General features: G+C 49.9%; 1 protein-coding gene across 3 annotated transcripts in view; it reads left to right on the plus strand.

Annotated features, from left to right (window-relative positions):
* Positions 1–4580: 4580 nt before the first annotated feature.
* Positions 4581–17006, plus strand: part of ZNF341 (zinc finger protein 341) — a 60555-nt gene continuing 48129 nt past the window's right edge. The window contains exons 1-2 of one of the 3 annotated variants that reach the window (XM_003316864.6): positions 4581–5046; positions 13885–13995. In XM_003316864.6, coding sequence (XP_003316912.1) covers positions 5016–5046; positions 13885–13995 — 142 coding nt within the window. In that variant the 5' untranslated portion in view covers positions 4581–5015. Of the gene's footprint in view, positions 5047–13884; positions 13996–17006 lie in introns of those variants that run through there. The other 2 variants (XM_003316865.6, XM_016937729.4) reach the window with 2 other exon arrangements.

Consider the following 17006-nt stretch of genomic DNA (forward strand, 5'->3'; position numbering starts at 1 on the left):
TCTCTGCCTTTCTGTTCTCTTTTCACATTGCTGACTCCAGCTTATTTCTCAGGTCCACTTCCTCAGACAGACTCCCCCTGACCATTCTGTCTAAAAGTAGCTTCCCCTCTTTCCGGAAAAAAAGTATTTAAAGTCATAGAAAATTTCTCTCTTTCTCTCTCTTTTTTTTCCCCTTGTTTACAGCCCATCTCACCTAGCTAGACTAAGACTCCATGAAGGCAAGGATTTTTGTCTTTTGGTTCATGCCTGCATCCGCAGCATCTAGAATGGTGTCTAGCACACAGTAGGTGCTCAAAAAATATTTTGAAAGTAATCAAATAAATGCGAACGTATTCATTTCTTATTTGAATAATAAAACTAAAACAGGCCGGGCGTGGTGGCTCATGCCTGTAATCCCAGCACTTTGGGAAGCTGAAGCAGGCAATTGCCTGAGCTCAGGAGTTCGAGGCCAGCCTGGCCAACATGGTGAAACACTGTCTCTGCAAAAAATACAAAAATTAGCTGGGCATGGAGGCAGGCACCTGTAGTCTAAGCTACTTGAGAGGCTGAGGCACGAGAGTCTCTTGAACCTGGGAGGTGGAGGTTGCAGTGAGCAGAGATTGGCCACTGCATTCCAGCCTGGGCAACACAACATGACTCTGTCTCAAAAAACAAAAAATAATAAATAAATAAATAAAACAAAAACAATAGGTATACTTTGCAGGCTTTGGTGATGCAGACAAACAAAGAATAGTTATATTGAGAAACTTGCAAGGGAGAGGGGAGAATCTGAGGCCATTGGATCAGTGAGCATGTTAGAGACAGGGAGGAAGGAACCCTGACTTTACCCTGCCAGCAAGGCAATGGAAGGGGGCGCTCACAGCTTGGGGTGTGCCCTTCAAGATTCCCAGGAAGGGAGGTGGGGTGTGGTGTCTTGGAGAAGAGTGGATTTCCTCTTTTTTCTTTTTCTCCTTTTTGTGGAGAATGGGGTCTCACTGTGTTGCCCCAGCTGGTCTTGAACTCCTAGGCTCAAGCGATCCTCCAGCCTCTGCCTCCCTAAATGCTGGGATGACAGGCTTGAGCCACTGCCCCTGGCAGGTTGGGTTTTCTGTGGGGAACATTTGCTCAGGGCTCACTGTGCAGGGGGGAATGGGAAGGGAAATGGAGGTAAGGGGGTAGCAGTGGTGTGCACAGGGGTAGTGTTCAGGGAAGTACAAGGAGTTCACCGGCAGAAATGGGCCTTGAGGGGGTAAATAGGCAGAGAGTCTGTGAGGCTATTCTGTGAAAGGGCCATATATACAAAGTGGTCCCCAAATGCCAACGGAGCCAAAAAACCAAGGAATGAGGCAGACAAATTCAGTTTGTCAGTAAAGAGTGTTTTAATGGGGGACCTTAAAAGCAGCATGGGCTTGGGCGGCAGCAAGACAGGAGATCTCTCCCTCTGTTACCCCAAGACTTAGGGCTTATATTCCACAGGGAAAGAGTTTTAAGTGCTCTCTGCAAGACAATTAAAGGAAACTTCCAGAGCAGACAAGAATGCTGTATGTTTCATAGCTTATAATTTATGCAATAACATCAGGGCGGCATATAGCTTATAATTTGTGCAATAACATCAGGCTGACTAGGGACAGTAAATAAAGTAGGAATCAGGAGGCATTCACGGGACTGGGGCTAATCAGAAGTCAACATGGGGGATTAGCATCCAAGATGGAGTCACTTTTGTCTCCACAGAGACAACTTGTCAGGAACAGTGGCTAGCAGGGTTCCCCAAGGGGAGAGGAACTTTGAAAAAACAATTTTAAAAAATTGTGGTTCACAGGTCTCAAACTCCTGGGCTCATGCAGTCCTCCTGCCTTGGCCTCTCAAAGTGCTAGGCTTAGAGCAGTGCGCCACCATGCCCAGCTGCAAACAAATAATTTTTAATTGTAGGAATTATATAGTGAATACAAGAAAATGAAAATTATGATGTTTGTTATTTATTTAGCTGAGGCTAAAATAGGTATTTTAGTAAAACCAATGAGAACATTTAGAGTCCAATCCATGGTTGTCCCATTGTATGACGATGCGGCCATGATCATGGGAGAGATTCATGATTGATGGTGACAAAGATTCTTTGCTTGCTGTAACTGCTTGGTCAGACTTTGGAATCTTCTGCTAGGCCCACCTGTGCACTTCCTTGTAAAATCTGGTTTTCACAAAGAATGCTTTAAGTCAGTTTAGCAGGAACCCCCATCCTTAATATTTAATCATCCTAGATATCTGATCAGGTTCCTCATCTGTCACCATCTCCTAGGTGATGTTGATTACCTTAGCCCATCTTCAGCAAGAATCCTGTTAGGTCGGTTTAGCCAGAATTCCCCTTACCCCCGATGTTTCCTCTTGGTAATTTTCTATCAACTGACCTCCCTACCCCCAGCCCCCATGATGTTCCTCGGCTATAAATTCCCACTTGCCTATGCTGTATTCAGAGTTGAGCCCAGTCTCTCTCCCCTACTGCAAGGCCCCTTTGTAGTGGTACCTATCGCAGTAGTTCTGAATAAAGCCTTCCTTATTGTGTTTGTGTTTTAGCAAAGATCATTGAACAATTTTTTTCTTTTTTTTTTTGAGACAGGGTCTCATTCTGTCACCCGGGCTGGCATGCAGTGACATGATCACGGCTCACTGCAGCTTTGACTTCTCTGGCTCAAGAAATCCTCTCACCTCAGCATCCCTACCTAGTAGCTGGGATTATAGGTATGTGCCACATACCTGGCTAATATTTTTAAAAATCATTTGTGGAGATGCCGGTCTGACTATGTTACCTGGGCTGGTCTCCAATTTCTGGGCTCAAGCAATCCTCCTGCCACCTCAGCCTCCCAAAGTGCTGGGATTATAGAGGAGCCACCACACCCAGGTAAATAATTTTTTCTTTTTCTTTTTTTTTTTAAATTTGAGATGGAGTTTTGCTCTTGTTGCCCAGGCTGGAGTGCAGTGGCGTGATCTCGGCTCACCACAACCTTCGCCTCCCGGGTTCAAGCAATTATCCTGCCTCAGCCTCCCGAGTAGCTGGGATTACAGGCATGTGCCACCATGGCCACCTAATTTTTTTTTTTTTTTTTTTTTTAAGTAGAGACGGGGTTTCTCCATGTTGGTCAGGCTGGTCTCAAATTCCCGACTTCAGGTGATCTGCCCGCCTTGGCTTCCCAAAGTGCTGGGATTACAGGCGTGAGCCACTGTGCCCGGCCTAATTTTTTCTTTAACAATAGCCCCTTCCTTAGTTTCCTCCTCCCCTCTATGCACTCCCTAAACTCTTGCTTGTTTCCCAAGGGTACTTTGAAACCACTATCACACATTGATTATTGAGAAAGGGTCTCACTCTGTTGCCTAGGCTTGAGTGCAGTGGTGAGATCATAGCCCACTGCAGCCTGTACTTCCTAGGCTTAAGCAATTCTCCTGCCTCAGCCTCCTGAGTAGCTGGTACTCAAGTGCAAACCACCATGCCCAGCTACTTTTGTTGTTGTTGTTGAGACGGGGTCTCACTATGTTGCCCAGACAGGTCTCAAACTCCTGGATACAAATGATCCTCCAGCCTCAGCCTCCCAAAGGGCTGGGATTACAGGTGTGAACCACTGTGGCCGGCATACACATTGTAATTAAATAACCTTTAAGATTTAATGTCGGTCTTTTTTTTTTTTTTTTGAGACAGAGTCTTGCTGTCGCTAGGCTGGAGTCTGTGGCACGATCTCGGCTCACTGCAACCTCTGACTCCCTGGTTCAAGCAATTCTCCTGCCTCAGCCTCCCAAGTAACTGGGATTACAGGCACGTGCCACCATGCCCAGATAATTTTTATATTTTTAGTAGAGACGGGGTTTCACTAGGTTGGCCAGGATGGTCTCGAACTCCTGACCTCGTGATCCGCCTGCCTCGGCCTCCCAAAGTGCTGGGATTACAGGCATGAGCCGCCGCGCCCGGCCTAACGTCGGTCTTTTTTCCCACCTCTAACTCCATGGGAAAGGACCACCATGTCTCTAGAGCTATTACGGGACTTGGTGCATAGCAGGACGTTAATAAGCAGTTGATGGAGGATGAATGAAGATGAGAGGGGTCTGTGTGTGTAGGAGAAGTCCCAGTGAGGAGCACCTCTCATTCCGTGAGACCTGGATGGGACCCCTTGGAGGCTGGGCTAGGAGTGGCTGGGGTGGGTGTTGGGGGTTTATGTGACAGAAATGGGGTCCCAACAAGCAGGGATGGAGGGTGAAGAGATGGAGTTACTTAAGAGATAATGGGATCCCCAGCACGGAGACCCACGCCTGTAATCCCAGTGCTTTGGGAGGCCGAGACGTGAGGATCGCTGGAGGCCAGAAGTTGACACCAGCCTGGACAAAATAGTGAGACCTTGATCTCTACAAAAAAATAAAAATAAAAATTAGCAGCACATGGTGGCGTGTGCCGGTAGTCCCCGCTACTCTGGAGGCTGAGGCGGGCTCCCAACAGGCAGAGTTGAGCGGGGTAGTAGGGGCGGGAAGTCTCTAATAGGGGATGAGGAATGGGAATCTATGTTGTACAGCCTGGAGATCCCTGTGACAGTTGGGTGGTCTGGGTGAGATGGGATAGGGGTCATGGTTTGTTGCAGAGTCGGGGTATACTGTGCTCAGCGGAAATGGGGTCCGTGCTGCAGACCTGGAGGACTCACGTGCTGTGGGAATGGGGGATTCTGTGTCAGAGCTGGGGGGTCGGGTCCGGTGAGATGGGGATGCGGATTTAGATAATAGGGATGGGAAGTTCCGCGTGTGCGGCGGATATAAGGTCGGTGTAGACTTGGTCGTTCAAGTGAGGCGGGGTCCACACTCGGTGGCCCGGTCACTGGGTTATCGAGTGGAGCCAGGGCAGCCCAGAGATGCTGGGGTCCCGCGAGCCTAGGTTGGGTTTCCAGGGCTGGGGGCTCGGCGGCGGCTCCTGGGCGCCCCCTGGCGGCCCCGACTCAACCGCCACGGCTCCCACAATGCTCGCGTAGCCGTGCTTCGGTTCCTGTGGCGGCGACAGCGGCGGCTCCAAGATGGCGCAGGCGATCTTTGAGGCCCTGGAGGGTGAGCGGCGGCGGGGCCGGCGGAGGCGGCTGTTCCGCGCTGCGCCCCCTCCCGCCGCGCCCTCGCAGCGCCCGGCCTAGGGCGCGCAGCGGCCGCGGGGCGGAGGGCGCCGGGGCTGGAACAGCCGCGGGGCGGGAGGGGCGCGGGCGGGAACAGCGCGGGAGCCGAGGCCCGGCGGGGGAGCTCCGGGGCCGGAACAGCCGGGGAGAGCCGGGCCGGCGGGGAGGGGGCTCGGGTCCGGAACAGCGCCAGCCTGGGCTGCCTCGGGCGGGCGCGGGAGGGGCTCCCTGCAGGGAACTGCGCGGGAGGCGACGGGGGGGCGGTCTGGAACAGCCGCGGCCAGGGAGGCGGCTTGGCGGCGCGCGGGGCCCGGGACGGGGGTGCGGTCGCAGCTGCGGGCAGGAGGGCCTCGGCGGCCTGACCACGAAGAACTTCTGCGGAGCGGACTGTATGCCTCGTGCTAGGACGTAGTCTCAAAATCAGACCACAGCAGCAGAGGCGCCACCTGTGTGCACAGCCTGGACTCAGAGCTTAGGGACCCAAGCCAGCAAACACCTGGCGCCTGCAGTGCGCACCGTGGCTGGTGCAGTTTTACAAATTAAACTGACACCGTGGGTGCTGGCGCGGTGTGCCCGGCCGGGACGCGGTGTTCCCAGACCCAGGCCAGCAAACGCTGGGTGCCGACAGACTGTTCCGTGCTCTGCAAGAACCTGGGATGGGGTTGGTGCTCAGGCTCAAAACTGTGGGCTTTGGAGACAGCAAACACTGAGCACCTCCATGTGTGCATCTGCTGGGCGTCGGGGAGGAAGGGCAGCCTTAGCGACTCGGGGCCATGGCGCAGAATAGATATTGTGGGAAATACAGACCAAGAATGGTCTTGGAGGAGTGGGATGAGATGAGTATACAGATAGGGTGCAAACTCGAAGTACTGGACTGGCGGGATGAAGCTGAAGCTTTGAGTCCTGCAGCTTCCTAGGAGATCTCAGCCACTCCCTGCACTTTTTAATTTTTTGAGACGGAGTCTCACTCTGTCGCCCAGGCTGGAGTGCAGTGGCGCGATCTTGGCTCACTGCAACCTCCCCCTCCCAGGTTTGAGCGATTCTCGTGCCTCCGCCTCCTGAGTAGCTGGGACTATAGGCGTGCACCACCACACCCGGCTAATTTCCTTTTTTTTTTTTTTTTTGAGACAGAGTCTTGCTCTGTTGCCCAGGCTGGAGTGCAGTGGAGCGATCTCGGCTCACTGCAACCTCCGCCTCCCAGGGTTCACGCCATTCTTCTGCTTCTTCTGCCTCAGCCTCGAGAGCAGCTGGGACTACAGGCATCCGCCACCACGCCCGGCTAATTTTTTTTTTTTTTTGTATTTTAAGTAGAGACGGGGTTTCACCGTGTTAGCGAGCATGGTCTTGATCTCGTGACCTCGTGATCCGCCCGCCTTGGCCTCCCAAAGTGCTGGGATTACAGGCGTGAGCCACCGCGCCCGGCCATTTTTTTGTATTTTTAATAGAGACGGAGTTTCACCATGTTGGCCAGATTGGTCTTGAACTCCTGGCCTCAAGTGATCTGTCCGCCTCAGCCTCCCAAAGTGCTGGGATTACAGGCGTGAGCGACTGCTCCAGGACTCCCTTCACTTCGTGAAGGATCACAATTCGCACCAGGAAATGGGGGGCGGGGTAGCCCTGTCTCCATCTAGTGGGGTTCCGATTCAGAAGACTGACTGAGACAGACGCTCCCTGTAGTTTCTGCCCTGCAGTCTGGTAGAGGAGAGAAATTATAAAACAAGCAATTATAGAAATTATAGAATTATGGAAAAGGTCATGTAGAATAAGATGACCTCAGCTGGCCATTCCTACTGTGAATAACATAAGCAGGAGGTGGTGGATCAGGAAGGCCAAGGTCAGTGGTAGTTCCCTCCCAGAGGCCAACAGAATGGGGTGAGGCTTACTTTCTCTTTAGGCTGTTTAGACTTCCTCATTGTTTGAATATTTACTGCAAGAATGTGTTTGTGTATTGAGTAATGAAGACAGTTAAAGAGAAATCAGTTCCTAGGACAGTGGGATGCATGTTGGGTGAAGAAAGGGCAGCAGGACTGTGGAGATCTAGGGGAGGAGGGCAGGAGAATGGCCCAGGCAGCAGGAACTGCATTTTCAAAGCCCTGGGGAGAAAGGTCTCCTGGGATTCACAGAAGCTGGGTGTGGGTGAACTGCTAGAGATGGGGTTTGATGGAGCAGCTAAACTTTATCTTGGGATCAGTGTGGAGCTAACAAAAGGTTTTCAGCAGGGGAGCAGCACAATGTGATGTATGTTTTACAAAGTTCACCCTAGCTGCTCTGGAACAGACTGGAGGGGGCCAGAGTGGCAGTGGGGGGTCGGGGTGGAGGCTGCTGAGGTTGTACAGCAGAGAACTGGGCTGGTAAACAACTGTGGGGATGGAAAGAAAGTTTATTTGAGATGTATTGGGGAGGCAGAATAGGCTAGACTTGCAGAAGAACCAGAAATGGGGAGTGGGGAGGGGGAGCAGTGGGTTGAGGGAAGACCCAAGTGGTGCCGCCCCAGAGGGTGCCCTGGTGCCCTGTTCTCCTTGATGAGGATTACTGGAAGAACAAACTTTGGGGTGGAGGATGACATTTAATTCAAGTTCAGTTTTACACAGGCTGCCTTTTTTTTGTTTTTGAGACAGCGTCTCACACTGTCTCCCAGGCCGAAGTGCTGTGGTGCAATCTTGGCTCAATGCAGCCTCCACCTCCTGGGTTCAAGTGATTCTTGTACCTCAGCCTCCCGAAAAGCTGAGGCTACAGGCACATGCCACCACGTCTGGCTAATTTTTGTATTTTTAATAGAGAAGGGGGTTTCACCATGTTGGCCAGGCTGGTCTCAAACTCCTGACCTCAAGTGATCCATCTCTGCCTCCCAAAGTGCTGGGATTACAGGCATGAGCCACTGAGCCTGGCCCAGGCTGCCTTTTTAATTTAATTTAACTTAATTTTTTATTTTTTTGTGACACTCTCACTCTGTCACCCAAGCTGGACTGGAGTGGTGCGATCTTGGCTCACTGCAACCTCTGCCTCCCGGGTTCAAGCGATTCTCCTGCCTCAGCCTCTTGAGTAGCTTGGATTACAGGCGCTTACCACCACGCCTGACTAATTTTATATTTTTAGTAGAGACGGGGTTTCACCATGTTGGCCAGGCTAGTCTCGAACTCTTGACCTCAAGTGATCTGCCCGCCTTGGCCTCCAAAGTGATGGGATTGCAGGCGTGAGGCACTGTGTCCAGCCAGCCTTTTTTATTTTTATTTGTAGAGACAGGATCTCACTCTGTCTCCAAAGCTGGAGTGCAGTAGTGCATTCATTGCTCACTGCAGCCTCAAACTCCTGGGCTCAAGTGATCCTCCCACCTCAGCCTCCCAGGTGCGTGCCAGGACACCCAGCCAATTTTTTAAATTTTCTAGAGATGAGGTCTTGCTATGTTGCCCAGGTTGATCTTGAACTCCTAGCATCAAGCAGTCCTCCTGCATTGACTTCCCAAAGTGTTAGGATTACAGGCATGAGGCACTGTACCCACCCTGCATTTGTTTAAATTTTTTTATTTTGAAATCACTTTTTCTGTAGATTCACATGCAGTTGTGGGAAATAATAAAGAGAGATCCCACGTGTCCTTGACCCCATTTCCCCTGGTGTAACATTTTGCAAAACTACAGTGTGTTACCACCAGTCAACATACAGAACAGGGGCATCACTCCAAGGAGTTGCCCTTTTATAGCCACACCCTAAATCCTCCCCTTCTCCCACCATCCTTGATGCCTGGCAACCACTAATCTGTCTCCATTTGTAAAATTTTGTGATTTCAAGAATACTATATAAATGAAATCATAAAGTGTATACCATTGAGATGGGCTTTTTTCACCCATCATAATTCCCTAGTGATTCATCCAAGTTGTTGTGTATAGCAATAGTTTGTTCCTTTTTATTGCTTAGTAGTATTCCATAGTATGGCTATTTCACCATTTAACCACTCACTGAAGAACATCTGAACTGTTTCCAGTTTTTACTATTTTTTTTTTAGGCCCTGTCTCAAAAAAAAAAAAAAAGTAAAAACTGGAAACAGTTCAGATGTTCTTCTGAACCATTTCCTACACCCTCTATCTCCTCTACTACCTTCTGGCCCTCCTCCCCGACTCTAGTGGGGCTTAAGCCCCCCACCATTCTGAAACTGCCTCTGCAAAAATTGTAACAGTGAGAAAATCATGACAGAGAAAGACGCCTGACCTAACCAATCCCCACCTTGCCTTTAACCTCCAAACTGCCCTTAGTCATCCCCGGGCTTGGGCCAAGCTAACTTCAGCAGAAATTTAATTTACAGTTTAAATGATAATAGCCCTTCCCCAAAACTAAACTGCCTTTGTAAAGCTATTGAAAGACCACCAGGTTTTCACCTGGGCAACATGGGGAGATTCCATCTCAAAGTGTTCACTGTTGCCCAGGCTGGAGTGCAGTGGCATGATCTTGGCTCACTGCAACCTCCACATCCCAAGTTCAAGCGATTCTCCTGCCTCAGCCTCCCGAGTAGCTGGGACTACAGGTGCGTGCCTCCACACCCAGCTAATTTTTTCTATTTTTAGTAGGGACAGGTTTCACCATGTTGCCCAGGCTAAATTTTTTACTGTTATACCTAAAAGTGCTATGAACATTTGTATACAGATTTGCACACAAATGCTAAAACACTCACAATTTTGCATAAAATGTAGAAGATTCACTGAAGCTTGTTCGGGAGAGCTTGAACCCCAGGCTTGAAACTCCAGATATTGGAAGGAAGTAGACTGGGGTGAGTGAGACTGCCCAGGGACAGCATGAGAGGCAGAGGAGAGAGAGTCCAGACAAAGGAACAAAGGACAAAGTGTTTCCTCAAAATGGAAACACTTAGGGGGTGGCCAGGAGAAGAGAGTAAAGGAGGCACAGAAAGGTAGAGAAGACCCAGGAAGGCTGTGCCCTGGAGCCAAGAACAGAGTGTTTCAGGGAGTGGCAGGTGCTGCCAGATGGTCTTTGGTGATGATGGGGAAAGTGTTTTGGTGGAACTGTAACCATCCAATGGGTTCGTTTTGCCTGCTGCCCAGATACAGCCAATTTATCAAGACAGGGGAATTGCGACAGAGAAAAAGTTAAATTCACACAGAGCCAGCTGAACAGGAGACTGGAATTGTGTTATTACTCAAATCAGCCTCCTAGAAAATTCAGAGACTAGGTTTTTTATTTTTATTTATTTATTTATTTTTTATTTTTTATTTTTTGAGATGTAGTCTCGCTCTGTTGCCCAGGCTGGAGTGCAATGGCGCGATCTCACCTCACTGCAACCTCCGCCTCCTGGGTTCACGCCATTCTCCTGCCTCAGCCTCCCAAGTAGCTGGGACTACAGGCACCTGCCACCATGCCCGGCTAATTTTTTATATTTTTAGTAAAGATGGGGTTTTACCGTATTAGCCAGGATGGTCTTGATCTCCTGACCTCATGATCTGCCCACCTCGGCCTCCCAAAATGCTGGGATTACAGGTGTGAGCCACCATGCCCAGCCAGACACTAGGTTTTTTCAAAGATAGTTTGGGGGACAAGGGAATGGGTGCTGCTGATTGGTTGGAGGTGCAATCATAGAGTTGTGGAAAATGGTCCTCCTACATGCAGAGTCTGCTTCTGGGTGGGGCTGCAGGACTCATTGGCGGGTCTACGTGGAGCCATTGGTTGTCAGAAATGCAAAAATCTGAAAAGATATCTCAAAAGGCTAATCTTAGGTTCTACAATAATGATGTTGGGGCCAGGTGTGGTGGCTCATGCCTGTAATCCCAGCACTTTGGGAGGTCAAGGCGGGCGGATCACCTGAGGTCAGGAGTTTGAGACCAGCCTGACCAACATGGAGAAACCCTGTCATTACTAAAAGTACAAAATTAGCCAGGCATGGGGGCGTGTGCCTATAATCCCAGCTACTCGGGAGGCTGAGGCAGGAAAGTTGCTTGAACCCGGGAGACAGAGGTTGCAGTGAGCCAAGATTGCGCCATTGCACTCCAGCCTGGGCAACAAGAGTGAAACTCCATCTCAAAAAAAAAAAAAAAGTTGGCCAGGCGTGGTGGCTCATGCCTGTATTCCCAGCACTTTGGGAGGCCAAGGTGGGAGGATCCCTTGAGCGCAAGAGTTTGAGACTGTCCTGGGCAACATAGGGAGATTCTATCTCAAAATAATAAGAATGATAATAATATTATATGCAGGAGTAATTGGGGAAGTTGCAAATCTTGTGATCTCTGGAATAATGGCTGGTAATATTTATGTCTACACCTTACCAGAATGTAGGCTCCTCTTATCCTCCTAACCTCATGGTCTTTCATTAGCTTTACAAAGGAGGGTTAGTTTTGGGGAAGGGCTATTATCATTTAAACTGTAAACTAAATTTCTCCCTAGTTATCTTGGCCCAAGCCCAGGGATTACTAAGGGCAGTTTGGAAGTTAAAGGCAAGGGGTTCGTTAGGTCAGGTGTCTTTCACTGTCATGGTTTTCTCACTTTGCAACTTTTTCAAAGGTGGTTCCAGATAGTGGAGGGCTTAAGTCCCACTAGAGTGGGGAAGGAGAACTGGAAGGTGGTAGAAGAGATAGAGGGTGTAGGTGACCCTCATGGGATACTTGCCATTGAAGGGAGGAGAGATGGAAACATGAGTTTGCAGGAGGGCACTCTGGAGAGACTAATCGTGTGTAGCTGTGGATGGTTCCCAGGCACAGTGTGGTGAGAGTTGGTGGAGAGTGGCTTCTGAGGAGCAGGAGGAGATGGAGGGGAGGGCTGCGCTGGCGGCGTCAGGAGGGCCACAGCCTGCATTGTGACAAGGGAAGGCATGGATTCAGTTTGGCTGCAGGAGCTGATGGTTTCAATTTTTTATTTTATTTTATTTTATTTTTGAGACGGAGTCTCATTCTGTCACCCAGGCTGGAGTGCAGTGGCGCCATCTCCACTCACTGCAACCTCCACCTCCCGGGTTCAAGCAGTTCTCTGCCTCAGCCTCCCTAGTAGCTGGGATTACAGGCACCCACCACCATGCCCAGCTAATTTTTGTATTTTTAGTAGAGATGGGGTTTCACCATCTTGGCCAGGCTAGTCTTGAATTCCTAACCTCGTGATTCACCCGCCCCTGCCTCCCAAAGTGCTGGAATTACAGGCGTGAGCCACCATGCCCGGCCAGAGATAACTGGTCTGATGGTTTCAATTTGCATTGCAGTTAGAAGCTGGGGAAGACGTCCCAGTAAAAGCTGAGAGGTTGGAGGCAGAGCATCGGCTGTGGGGTCATAGAGAGGAGGCACCATCTGGGTCTTTTGGGAGTGGCGCAGTGTGCCTTGGTGGCCACTGAGATGTGAGGAGGCCTGTCATCCGGCTAGTGACATGGCCAGACAGTGTACTACTGTGAACTTCAACTGTGATAACTGATTAGAAAACATGGAAGAAGTCAGTTTCTCGATCCCCCAGCCACCAATTCAGAGTCTATTGTTTATTGCAGAACAAAAAAGACAGACACACATTGAGAAATAAGGAAGGCAAGGACGCCCGCGAGCACACAGATTTGTGGGGTTTAGGGAGTGTGCATGAGGAAAACTGGCTAACGTGATTTCTGGAGGGACTTTGTCACTTAGGATTAGAGTCAGCCATGAGTAAGACAGGCCCCACGTCACAGTGGCTTCAACAGGCTGGAAGGTTATTTCTTTCACATGAAAGTCCAGAGGAAGGCAGTCTAAGATAGGAGGATGGCTGTGTTCTACAAGGTTCGCAGAGGCCCAGGATTTATCCAGCTTTTTTTTTTGAGACAGAGTTTCGCTCTTGTTGCCCAGGCTGGAGTGCAGTGGCAGGATCTCAGCTCACTGCAACCTCTGCCTCCTGGGTCCAAGTGATTCTCCTGCCTCAGTCTCCCAAGTAGTTGGGATTATAGGCACACACCACCATGCCCAGCTAATTTTGTATTTTTAGTAGAGACAGGGTCTCACCATGTTGGCCAGGATGGTCTCAAACTCCTGACCTCAGGTGATCTGCCCGCCTTGGCCACCCAGAGTGTTGGGATTACAGGCGTGAGCCACTGCGCCTGGCTCCATCCAGCTTTTTATCCTACGATCCTAAGGTTGTCCTTATGATCCAGGATGGTGGATTGAGTTGCTACCACCATATTCTTATTCTGGAAAGTGGAAAGGAGGATGGGACAAAGAAGAGGGTCACATATCAGGCAGTTTTAAGAAAACTTTCCAGAAGCTGCCATATAGCACATTTACATTCCTTTGGCTAGAACTTAGTCATTCCCTAACTGTAAGAGAGCCTGGGAAGTGTAACCTTTATTTGGGGGCCATCTTTGCAGCCCAAAATCTTGGGCTCTCTCACAATGGAAATAGAAGAGAATGTATATTGGGGCATAGCCGGCCATCCTTGCCATGGGGTTTTGTCTTGCTTGAGACAGGGTCTTGCTCTGTCAAGAGCAAGTACAGTGGAGTGAGGTGATATGATCATGGCTCACTGGACCCTTGACCATCCAGGCTCAAGCAGTCCTCCCGCCTCAGCCTCCCTAGTAGCTGGGACCACAGGCATGCACCACCAAGCCTACCTAAATTTTGTATTTTTTTGTAGAGGTGGAGTCTCACTATGTTGCTGCCTAGAATGGTCTTAAACTCCTGGGCTCAAGCGATCTCCCGCCTTAGCCTCCCATGGTGCTGGGATTACAGGTCTGAGCCACCGTACCCAGCCGCCACAGGGGTTTTGCCTGGGTCTGGCTTGTAAGGGTGATGTCAGAGCATGATTCTGGGCCTACCTTCCAAAGAGGCTGCATTTCTTTTTTCAGGAATGGACAATCAGACCGTTCTGGCTGTCCAGTCATTATTGGATGGCCAAGGAGCAGTCCCTGATCCGACAGGCCAGAGTGTCAATGCGCCCCCTGCTATCCAGCCATTGGGTGAGTATCTGCTCAGGTTCACCGGTGGGAGAGTGAATGGCTCCCCGCGAAGAGTAGGTGGAGCTTGTGCTGGGCTGTGGGAGTGAAATGCTTGCTGTGGTCCCCAGGACATGCTCTGGTGTCTGAACCCTCTCCCCCGCCTCCCAGCCTGGATCTTTGGGCTCACGGCTTTCTCTGCTTAGCTCTGAGGACACTGCTCTCAATTGCTTAGTAAATGTGGGGAGATGGGATCACGATGCAGGGAATGGCTAAGGGCCCCAATGCCTGACAACAATGCCTGTGCCTTTGCCCTGGAAGTGATTATTCAGCCTCCCTTCTGTGGAAAGAATAGGCTGAGCATGAATTGCTCCTGTTTACTGGGCCAGGCCTGTAAGGGTCTTCTTTTTTCTTTTTTCTTTTTTTTCTTTTTGAGACAGAGTGTTACTCTGTCCTCCAGGCTGGAGCGCAGGGCACGATCTTGGCTCACTGCAACCTCCACCTCCTAGGTTCAAGCAATTCTCATACCTCAGCCTCCTGCGTAGCTGGGATTACAGGCGTGCGCCACCACGCCTGGCTAATTTTTTGTATTTTTAATAGAGATGGGGTTTCACCATGTTGGCCAGGCTGGTCTCAAACGCCTGACCTAAGGTGATCTGCTCACCTCAGCCTCCTAAAGTGCTGGGATTACCTGCATGAGCCACTGCACCTGGCCTGTAAGAGCCTTCTTTTGGAAGTTTCTATGTGAGACTGTGTTCATTTATTCATTCCACAAACATTTTTGTGTACTTGGGAATCACACTAGGGACAGGGAGATAAATGGCTGGGTTTGAATTATTGTTCTTATAGTTCTTAGCTCTGTGACCATGGGCAAGTGAGTGAATTTCTCTGTGGTTCAGTTCCTACACCTGTAAAATAGGGACAATTGTTCTGCCTCATAGGAATCTTATGAGAGTACTTGGGATTTGGTTCTAGCTGTTGAAGTTTACCATGGTTTCTACAAGATTAAAGTTTGTTTCTGTGTTACGCGAAGTCCTGATGGGCATTTGGGCATTTGGGGTGGGCATGGTGAGACTCAGACTCCTTCTTTCCTGTGGCTCTACTGCCCTCGAGCTGCAGCCCGGGATGGCTGCTCTAGCTCCCACTTTGATTGGCACATTCCAGCCAACATGAAGGGAAGAAAGAGGGAAGTGGAATTCATACCCTTTCGTTTTGTTTTGTTTTTGAGATGGAGTCTTGCTCTGTCGCCCAGGCTGGAGTGCAGTGGCGCGATCTCGGCTCACTGCAACCTCCGCCTCCCGGGTTCAAGCAATCCTCCTGCCTCAGCCTCCTGAGTAGCTGGGATTACAGGTGCCCGCCACCATGCCCAGCTAATTTTTGTATTTTTAGTAGAGATGGGGTTTCACCACGTTGGTCAGGCTGGCCTCAAACCCCCTGACCTCATGATCACCCGCCTCGGCCTCCCAAAGTGCTGGGATTGCAGGCGCGAGCCACCCCGCCCGGCCAAGTCGAGACAGGATTTCATCATGTTGGCCTGGCTGGTCTCGAACTCCTGACCTCAGGTGATCCACCCACTTCAGCCTCCCAAAGTGCAGAGATTACAGGCGTGAACCACCATGCCTGGCCAAAAAACTTCTCTTTAATTAAAAAAAAAAAAATAGAGACAGGGTCTCTCTGTGCTGCCCAGGCTGGTCTTGAACTCCTGAGCTCAAGCAATCCTCCCACCTCAGCCTGCCAGTGTACTGGGATTGCAGGCATGAGCCACAGTGCCCTGTCCATGCCCTTTCCTTTTCCTTTTATGAGGAAGTTGCAGATACGGTACAGTTCTATTGTTGTCCCATTGGTGAGAATTCTGTCACATGACATTCCTAGCTGCAGAGAAGCCTGGGAAATATATTATTTAACTATGAAGCCATGTTTCCCACTGAAATTTGTATTATTGTATAAGAAGGATACAAGTTGAGAGTGGTGTGCACTATGATCATGCCTGTGAATAGCCACTGTGCTTGCTGCAGCCTGGGCAACACAACAGGACCCTGTCTCTCTCTTTTTTTTTTTTTTTTGAGACGGAGTTTTGCTCATGTTGCCCAGGCTGGAGTGCAATGGCATGATCTTGGCTTACTGCTACCTCCGTCTCCTGGGTTCAAGTGATTCTCCTGCTTCAGCCTCCTGAGTAGCTGGGACTACAGGCACCTGCCACCACACCCGGCTAATTTTTGTATTTTTGGTAGAGACGGGGTTTCGCCATGTTGGCCAGGCTGGTCTCGAACTCGTGACCCTCAGGTGATCCGCCTGCCTCAGCCTCACAAACTGCTGGGATTACAGGCGTGAGCCACCGCGCCCTGCCCAATTTTTTTTTTTTTTTTTTTTTGAGACAGAGTCTTGCTCTGTTGCCCAGGCTGGAGTGCAGTGGTGTGATCTCGCTCACTGCAACCTCCACCTCCTGGGTTTAAGCAATTCTCCTGCCTCAGCCTCCTGAGTAGCTGAGATTACAGGCATGCACCACCATGCCCAGCTAATTTTGTATTTTTAGGAGAGCTGGGGTTTCACTATGTTGGCCAGGCTGGTCATGAATTCCTGACCTCAAGTGATCCACCCACCTTGGCCTCCCAAAGTGCTAGGATTACAGGTGTGAGCCACCTCGCCTGGCAACCCGTCTCTTAAAAAAATAAATAAATAAAAAAAGATACAATTAGAATTGAATAACAATTAGACATTTCTGCTACCACATGTTGGGTGCTTGACACAGTGAGCGCATAGCTGTGGTAGGCCCTCAGCAATGGATGGTGTTAACTGTAGTTAATCATTCATTTAGTTTTTCATTCATTCAACAAACGTCCATTGAGAACCTCCTCTGTGTCCAGGAGATATTGTAGTTATGGTGATAAATAAGACACATGTCCTTCCCTTAGGGGACTCACAGTCTGGTGTTGATAAGAAAACTGTTATATGATAGGTGTGCCAGAGGAAGGAACTATAGCCGCTGGCTTTAGAAAAACTTTCTGGAGAGGTTGGTGCAGTGGCTCACGCCTGTA

This window comes from Pan troglodytes, chromosome 21 (assembly GCF_028858775.2).
Source record: "Pan troglodytes isolate AG18354 chromosome 21, NHGRI_mPanTro3-v2.0_pri, whole genome shotgun sequence".
Lineage (NCBI taxonomy): Eukaryota > Metazoa > Chordata > Mammalia > Primates > Hominidae > Pan > Pan troglodytes.